General features: G+C 38.6%; 2 protein-coding genes across 2 annotated transcripts in view; one reads left to right on the top strand and one right to left on the bottom strand.

The window, feature by feature from the left end:
• Window positions 1–221: 221 nt before the first annotated feature.
• LOC121962300 (protein ANKUB1-like) lies at window positions 222–4,551 on the bottom strand. The gene is made up of 6 exons (XM_042512540.1): window positions 4,462–4,551; window positions 3,988–4,128; window positions 1,943–2,159; window positions 1,564–1,678; window positions 548–1,444; window positions 222–303 (listed from the first exon to the last, which is right to left on the bottom strand). Exons 1-6 carry the CDS (start codon window positions 4,549–4,551, stop codon window positions 222–224), a joined length of 1,542 nt encoding a protein of 513 aa, XP_042368474.1.
• A 2,292-nt stretch (window positions 4,552–6,843) lies between these two features.
• The window catches only part of rnf13 (ring finger protein 13), a 52,375-nt gene continuing 49,957 nt past the window's right edge, over window positions 6,844–9,261 (top strand). The window contains exon 1 of the mRNA XM_042515952.1: window positions 6,844–7,084. The gene's annotated coding sequence lies outside the window, so the exon portion shown is untranslated. The remainder of the gene's footprint in view (window positions 7,085–9,261) is intronic.

Genomic DNA, 9,261 nt, shown 5'->3' with positions numbered 1-9,261 from the left:
ACTTTTTCACTTTTTGTTTAAAAAAATCTGCATTTGTCTATGTCTATGACTTCTATCTATCTTTCTGTTAAAAGCAATAAAAGGAAGATATTTGGATAAGCACATACAGAGAGCCTGAGATACACTGCTGAGTTGCCACTCTGAACAATTCTTGTTGACGGTTTTCCAAGGAAGTCGATGGAAGCTCCACAAGCAATTAGGCTGAGATCTGAATGAGCGTATCAGGCCATGGTGAGGACGTGCTTCCTGATCAGGGTGCGTGCTATGCTCAGCTGCTTCAACCAAGGCTTCTCTGTGAAGGTACTGTATAAGAGAAACAAACATTACACATAGTAAAACTGTCATGTAATCAGCAAGAAAAGAGATCTTCATGAAAACTAAATTAGCAATAAGTAACTGTCAGAAAACAATGTGTGGCGTTAATAATTTAATTAAAACCAATTTTTCCTCTCTGGACCTTTGCTGTGGACCTAATGACATGTATTAGACCTGTCACATTGTGTTTTTATTGCACATTAACATACAGTATAATACGAAGGATAGAGACCTGGCTATAGTCAAGCAGTATATGGCATTTTCTCTTGGTGTTCGGCCACTGTGGTGAAAGGATTCCAGAGATGCAGTAAGATTATGGGAAGATTTCGGAGATGCACCAATAAACATCAGCCTTGGTATGCTCTCTCTGATTGGTGGGAGTATAAACACGTTCCTACATGAGCTGCTGTCATCCTTTATGATTTCATTCATTAGGTCATCTTCTCTATTTTTTACAGCTTGTTTCCGTCTTTTCTGCGTCTCTTTAAAGTCACCAGGTTTCACTGTCTGCAGGCTGGGGAGGTTTGACTCTGGAAGAAAGTTGTTGGTGGGAGGTAAGAGCTGCAAAGCTTTGGCCTTGATTCTCCTGCCTTGTTTGATCACAGCCTTCCTGGATTTGGAAGACATATTCGTCTGGTTGAAACCATCTACTAGCAGGATGTCTCCCACCCTGGCTTTGAATGCAGTGCTGGTGTACAGGCATCGATTGGAGGCTGCCCTCTTCTGCCCCAAACTCACCCAGCGTTTTATCTGGAGGTAGATACGCATGGGCAGGGACATGTTTGGCAGGGATACTACTGAGCACAGCTTGTTGGCTAAATAGCGCACACAATCCCTGTGACCACACTGAATGGCAACTTTCAAAGGGTCATGACCTGCAGGGTCCCAACAAGCCAAAGTCAAAGGGTTCTTGGTGATGAAGAGTTTGAGGATGAGGAGCTGGCTGCTCTCTGCAGCTATGTGGATGGGACTCTTTCCAGTGTCTCGGTGGGCAGTTTGGTAGCACCACTGGCGGTATGGATGGACTCCCACTGGTTCCTCAGCATGCGTCCCCCTCTCCAGCAGCCAGCCTGCCAGATCCAGGTGGCCTAAAGAGGCAGCAATGTAGAGTGCTACCTGCAGCTGAAACCTGTAGCAGGAAAAGAAAGATTTACATTTGTGTGTGTAAGATTGCACACTGCATTACTATAGATAAGCTGCACAACAACAGTTCTGTCACATCTTTAATCATATAGGGGAATTTCTGACCTCATTACTGGCTTTTTCTCTGATAGGTGGCTCTGGACTGTCAATCTGTGGCCCAGGAGGCAACCTTGGAGGAACTCCACCCACCCATCCCACGTGTCCAAACGAAGAGTTATGCCTTTGTTTAATAAAAATGGTATGGATATAGAAATATATTTAATGTTTATTCTATTTTAAAATAGTTAAAAACTGTAGGAAAAAGCTATAAATCCACTTCATACCAGCCAACATACAGCACAGATTGGAGTAATTTAGCTGTTTAGAAGCCAAGGAAATCAATGAAAATGTTATTTGATTATTCACAAGTATTGAGCCACACAGCACTCACTATGATGTTACATACACCAATCAAGTTGCAGCACAGAAAGAAAACAGGCCATACCCACTTCAGTGGTGTAGTCATGCAGTTGGTTGCAGTCGTAGAGTTGCACACCAGCAGGTGTGCTCAGTCTGAAGACACTGACAGGGAGGCCGCTTTGTATGGACACCAACGTTTTCAATCTAGCAACGGACATATGCAGAAGAGTCTCATTTCCCATGATTGGTAAGGTTTCTCCTGTCACAGCGTTGAACACACGCATTACAGACCGTCGTTCACTCTGAAAAATATTAATAATGGCCTTCCAATTAGTAGGGCAAAGGAGTAACTGTAGTCACAAGATGAAACTTCTGTGCTTTTCTGGAAAACAAACAACCCTCTGATGTCAGTTAAAACTTTAAAATGTGAATTTCAAGTCAGTGGATCATGAGTCAGTTTTACATTTTTGTTTTTATTTGTTTACTAGATTGTATTTATTAATTTGTTTCATTTTCTGACTCTTATCTATATTGTAAAAGTAATACACAAGTAAAGAGGTGCTTGCTGCAATTCTGTGGTTGACATTATGGACAGTCACATTAAATTTATTTTTTAAAAATAATGAACAGTGTTACAGTCAAGATCTAAACTGAGACCAAGTCATTCGATCGAGACCAGGTCAAGACCACACCAGTGCCAGTCCCACACTGCCTGACTCCTTTACGATAAAATGTGGAACATGCAAACAAAGGCGCTCCTCAAACTGATCTGAAGGATTCGCATTCCCATTAAAACACTTTCAGAAAAGAAATGAAGATTTCTTTTTTCCTCCTCAATTACCATACGCTGTATGTATGTGTGCATGTGAAAGTGAATTTATGAGCAGGAGTCATCCTTTGTTTTCTATGAACAAACAAATACTAACAAACACTAGAGAGCTGAAATCTACTCAACCATCTCAGCACTCCTTTTCTGCACAGGCAATTTAGTGATGACCCTGCATTTGAAGTCTTGACCAATCTTGAAATAAAAACCCAAGTCCTTTTTGTCTTAGACCAGGAAAAGGCCAAGTAAAAAAATGATGTGAGATGAGAGCAATATCTTTTACAAGTGGCCTGAGAATCTCGAGTATTACAACTCTGATAATGAAATAAACAATAAGTACTGAATTGTTGAATAACTTTTCTGAGGGAAATCCAGAGCATGGAGTGCTTTTTGCAAAAGCTCTCTCCATGATTTACCATCTTGCATGCAAAGGATTTACATGTAAACAGGTACACATTTAAGGAGTGTGTGTGACCCATTAAAGTGGGCAAAAAGATGTGAAATGTCAAAGCAAAATGACTGAGACCAAGACATAAAAAAGTCGAGAGTGAAATGGGACGAAAACACTAAAAGGCCGGTAGAAAACAACCACTTTTATGAGAGGATGTTAAACGATGACAAAGGGACACGCACACATCCTTACCACTGTCAGCTTTTACACAGGGTTGCCTGGTGATGAGCCTGGAATGTGTCCCAACACTATAAACTGACTAACAGGGATAAACTAAAGATCTCAACCATAAAGTCATCTCCCTCCGAGGTGCAGCTCACATGGGAACATCTTGATCCATATTAGTGTACCAGTCTGACATAAAATACACTCGCTCTAACAAGCACGTCTTTGATGAGAAGTAATCCCAAGTAATGAATGTGTATGCAGTAAGATGCTAATTTTAGCAACTCTAAAGGAAAAACATGAAGAATATTTTGAAGTGACTGCAGGTCCCTCAACTTATAGATCTGACATAAAAACAGAAAAAACAAGTATTTGGTAAGTCTAAAGGTTGGAAGCAATACTACTGCCATTATTAAACTGATTCAAAAGTTGTGGTGGCAGGTTAACCAATTTCTCCCATAAAAGGGTCTTGATTTTGACCAAAAACACATATTTTAATGCCAAAACTGCACTGCAATCATCTGTTTATGTAAAGCATTTTTAAGAGGGGGAAAGCTTCTTAAGTGTAGGCCTACGGCAAAGATGCACTTCAGCATCCTCTCTCAATGTGCATCATTATAAGCTGATAGTATTTACTGAAAATCCCAATACAGCTCCAAATCTCTAAACCCTTTTCATGTTTTAATACCTTTATCAGACATCGGATGGCACTGCCACTTGTGATGCCCACGTCGCACAGAGCCCAGCTGTCCTGCAGCACTGCACCGCCAAAGCTCAGCTCCAGGTACTGCTGCTGCTTGTCATCTGAGAGTTGGACCAGAAACTTATCCTGCAGAATGAGACAGTGAGGAAACTTTTGGGTCTTGATAGACCATGTTCATTGTCTGTAGCTTAATTTGGTTTTCCATGTGAGCTGAATAAAAGATGTCTCCAGTGATGAGAGATTAGTGCTTTTTTTTCCACATAGACAATAACACTTTTGTCATGCATAATATTTCACAATTACAAGTAAAAAATGTGATAAATCCACAAACACTTTATTTTGCCTCCACTGATAAGTCCACGTCGTCAGGCACACTTCCAAAATGCAGTCAAAATTTGTCCAGAAAAGAAGGTCCGATAACAGGGATGGCACAGGGCAACTGCTATAGCTTTTGATTACCTTCATCATCTGCTTCATGGCCCCCACAGTCTGATGTGGAAGGACATCAAACTGCTCACAGGAATCTTCAAAGCACATGAAGACCCTCATGGTGGGGACATCAGTCCTCTGGTTGTTTGAGTCCTCTGTGGTGCTCTGGTTGGATGAAGGAGGGTGTGTGGTGAGTGTGTCAGAGGCAAAGTTTTGTAGAGAGGGGGCAGGAGTTAGGTGGGTTTTGGCAGGCATGCTACTCTACAGAGGATCTAACAAGACAACAAAAAAACAATGCTTTTCCATGCAGATTATTTGATAGTTACTTCTAAAAAATGATGCTTAAATGCAAAATCAGAAGCTGATTAACCTTTTTGGCTTGGTGACATGGAGTCTTCAGAGTTTATCTATTTGGACTTTGGAAAGGGTTATTTTATAGGTAGAATATCCCATATTACCCCACAGACAGGGCTTTAAACATTGTTAAACAGGAATATGTTAAAGTGCAATAAACATGCATAGTAGAAGGGTGAAAAAACACGTGGGACTGGTCATGACATGTTATAAGCCTACACTATAAGTATGCAAGTTTATTTCTCGTCTCTTGTCGATTTGTATTTTGGCACTCGTTTAAGAGTTAGTAACTCATAGCTCTTTATTGTGTTATGCTCACCCTTAAGCAACAATACTAAACGAAACAATTATAACAAGTCTCAAATTACTTTAGAGACAGTAAAAAAAACAACCACTCATGATACAAAAGTATACACGCTTATACTTTGATTCCCTTGTAAATGAAGAAAAATATACTGGCATTTCTCAGCATTCAGACATGTAGTAATAAAATGTGTTGCACATGACAATTGCCAGTTATTTAGTCATGTGCCATCTGTACACCTGATCTGCCTCTGTTTTAACAGCTGCAATTACACTTTACATACATGCCTGGTCACAAAGTTCAGGTGCAGTTATATAGTTATTATCAGAAGAGGACATAGGTAAAAGCATTACAGGAGAAGTAGTACATTAGTGTATCTGACACTAGAACTATTTGTGGAGAGGGACAAACTCAGAAGACAAAAAGTTCAAGAATCACAGTCTTAGAAAAAAGTCTCAGGTGCAAATGGCAGCATCTTGTTTACTATTCTATTTAAACATGTTATTACAATTTAATATATAATATAACTTGCAATAAGTTGAGTGTGAACAGTTTTATTTGTGACACACAGTTGGAAATAACCCCAACCCCAACAAAGCCTGACGTCAGTTCTCTGCTCTGCCTTTTAGTGAGAAATAAAAGGACCTGTTTCACACACTGTGTTGGAGGAACATTGTAGAAACCTGAAATGTTCTTTAGTTTTATAGGGGTCTGCTATTTTGCATTTGACCTTTTAAAGTCTGAGGCTGTCCACAAAGTTTTTGTGCAGTCTTGGCTTGGGTCACACAGTGCCTCAGTTACTCAAGGATCAACACCTGCAAGTTGTGATTTTTTCCCCCCACAAATCAGAACCCAAATGAAATCTAGATTTAGAAATGTAGATGAATGTTGTAGGGTGTAGTATAGTATATATTTCAAGTCTATTGTTTCTTAATTTTGGGTAATTTTTAATGCTATAATTTAATGCTATGATTTGAATGGACCCTCTGTGGAAAATAATTTTATAGTGCTGATATCTATGGCTTTATCTTAAGAGTATTTATTTTCATGTTCTATAACCAGCATTGGTTGATTAGGAGGGAGCATAATTAATAATAATAAAAATATGACAGAGATACTCAAAAAAGTACAATAACGGGACAAATATGTACAGTGTAACTGTTTCAGAATAACAAAGCTGAACAGTTTTGTGCAGAGGTGTGCAAAAATGGGAATGTGTAAAATAAAAGTCCAAAGTGTGCGTTAATGTAACGCATGCAGAACTCCACAATGGTAATATAGCTGTACCTTAATAAAGTTTACTACCATATTTTCCGCATCTGGTTGTTGGTCATTATATAAAAAGGCTTGAACTCGAACATAAACTAAAAAGACACAAAGGATCTCCAAAAAAAAATGCCATCCATTTACTATAGAGGGTGCTAGAGATTTAAAAGTGTCAACTGTTTTCAAGACTTTTTTTTTTTCAAGGGAGGGGGAGGGTGTCAACATTTGTGCTGATGGAAAGAAAAAAATATAGCTTACTTTATTCCACTGAAAATATACAGTTTCTGTACATGGTCTTAGTGTTTCTAAAGCACCAGTGCAGCTGTAACAAAGCTGTAAATATGGGCTGGCTGCTCCTTTCAGCCAGTTCGTGTTATGCGACTGTAAAAGGCAGTAAAGAGTTGTGTGTGCCATCACGTGGATATGTTTACGTCTGGAGTCACTTCCGGAATAGCATTATTGACAGGTGTTTTGTCCAATCGGACGCTGAGTGAGGAGCGGTGCATGTGGCGGAAGTCAGCGCTCTCACATGAAAGAAGAAGCTAGCGGACGGGATTAAACTGTAACGTTTATGTACATATTCTCTCACCAAACGTTCAAACGGGATGAAGTCCAGCCGCGATCGCCACTGTTGTACATGTTTCTTGGCACGATACATTGCGGAGGAGAGCGATGTCACTGCCAGCAGCTAAATTCCCGGACAATATAAACCTCCAGGCAGCGATAAAGGTAAACACCCACGACAAACCAGCTAGCTACCCATGTTAGCATCATGCTAACGCGGGTACAGGACGCTCTGTTTTTGTTGCTGTCTGCACATCTTTAAGACTGTCTACTCTAGATCGCTTTTATTTAAGACTATATCTATACACTGAAAGAACTGCAACTATTTGAAAAAGCTTGACATTAAAGCGATCGACGATATTTGTAAAAGCAGCTCGATGTGTAAACAGTAACCCTACATTAATCTCAAAGATTTGGGGTTGTAGTTCAACGCAATTTTCTGAAGTCTGATTACTGTTGATAATGTTGATATCATTAAATATTAAAACACATCGGGGTGTAGATGTAGGCATTTCTCTATTCAGTTACCTCCTAGCATTTTTTCCTAATACAGTGTGATAACTGTCATTTGATATTTAGTCATCTGCTCTCAGATGTCATTGAGTGTTGCTTTCACTTCCCCTTTGATTCTTTGTCATCACAAAGACCCTGTCCTGTCTCAGCCAGTTTTGGTGACATGGTTAGTGCATCCAGCCTTGTGCAAGACATTGCCATTATTTTTTTATTTTATCTCTCTTGTCATTATCATTGACATTTATTCTGTGTTTTATCCTTTGTGCAGTTTACATTGCTCTTTATTATACTGTGCAATATTATTGTGATTGCCGAGGCTGGTGCAATATTAAAGGGCAGTTGCAAGACATGAAAGCCATGTAACATTTGTTCCTCATTTCCACATCTAATTCATGTCATAAAGACCGTCTTTTGGCTTTGTGTGTGTCTTACCTTGCTGTATTGATTTATTGTCTCTTTAGTATAGCTGTGATTGGAGCTTTGCATAGTACTGTAGCCCAAGATGAATTTCCTTTAGGGGACACTAAAGTTGATCTCTATCTTGATCTAATAATCATTTGCAGAATTGGCATTTGACTCATACATGTAAGCTGCTGTCTTACTGAGAATTAACTTAAGTAACGCCCAAATGCCCTTTGAAAACATGTTCATGACATGCTGCATGACACTGAGGTTTAGTACAAGTAAACACAAGGGCTGGGCAGTGTGATGATGTGAAATGTTAGACCAAATTGAGATTTGTTAACTGTCAGAGATTTAAAATAAATGTTATATAATTCAGAATAAGAATTGGTAAATTAGGGTTTTCACTTACAAGGAATTTGCTTTGGTCTTCGATGCATACTTTAAACATACAATAAACACATTTAGAGATATAATAAAGACAAAATACTGCAGTCAAAAACATAAATAGAAAATAGTAATCATAATCATATATATATATTATCATGCAGCCCTAATTACGATTGGGCATTACTGTACTTCCCCAACTCCTTCTCTCTAAACCCAAACCCACTAATGCTGATTATAATTAGATGGCTGGCTTTTTTTTCTAATCTCAATTTAGGAAATCAGGTTATGCCCTCATAGAGTGACATGCTTTACTGAAAGTGCTCAGTATGTAAGACCATAAGACCGTGTTTCATGGTGAGTGGTAGCAGCAGCATTAGTAGAACAGTAGGGATGGAAAATTATGTAAAGAAGCCTCATGCCCATTTTCACACAGACTTGATTAAGGCTTGGAATTGATTCTCATTACTTTTAAAGTGAATTATGCAGTTTGGACAGATAAAGCAGGTGTAATTTCATTCAGAGATAAAGGTTTTCTTGTATTTAGCTGGGGTTGAAAGACACAGTTAATTGCTGCTATTTAAATGCATTTTTTTAAATATTTATTTTTGCCATAAAAATATGCTTTTTTTAAAAATATGACAATTAGTATATGAATGAGCTATGTTAATTTAGAAGTGCATATTTCAAAAAGATATTTGCAAAAACTTGGTGACAGTTAGCATCTTACAGTTAGCACCTGAAAGAAAATGTTTCACAAAAATGAATGTCAACATATTTTTCAAATTTAAAGTGAAGTACTTTAGAAATTCCAGATGCTTAGATGCGGTGTAGTTTTTAATAATAAATAAGGACAGGTGCTGCCAAAGCTGTTTTTCAGTCCCCATCTATTTGAAGCATTTCTGCTATTGTACAATATATAAAGCAGACAAATGGTGGCATCGCACACACCGTGGTGCATTGATCTGATAATAAAACTTTCTTTTTTCCTCAAAATGTACACAACAAACCATGTAATCCTGAAACACTATTCACCTACT

This window comes from Plectropomus leopardus, chromosome 3 (genome assembly GCF_008729295.1).
Source record: "Plectropomus leopardus isolate mb chromosome 3, YSFRI_Pleo_2.0, whole genome shotgun sequence".
Taxonomy (NCBI): domain Eukaryota; kingdom Metazoa; phylum Chordata; class Actinopteri; order Perciformes; family Serranidae; genus Plectropomus; species Plectropomus leopardus.
Note: the sequence above shows the minus strand (reverse complement) of the source record. Positions and strands in the feature narration are given on the sequence as shown.

Coding starts and splice junctions, on each gene's coding strand:
- LOC121962300 (XM_042512540.1), bottom strand. CDS start 4,551: ATGAGGGTCTTCATGTGCTTTGAAGATTCCTGTGAGCAGTTTGATGTC. Junction 1,445..1,563: donor GAGAAAAAGCCAGTAATGAG/GTCAGAAATTCC, acceptor TTCCTGCTACAG/GTTTCAGCTGCAGGTAGCAC. Junction 304..547: donor TACTGCTTGACTATAGCCAG/GTCTCTATCCTT, acceptor TCTCTTATACAG/TACCTTCACAGAGAAGCCTT.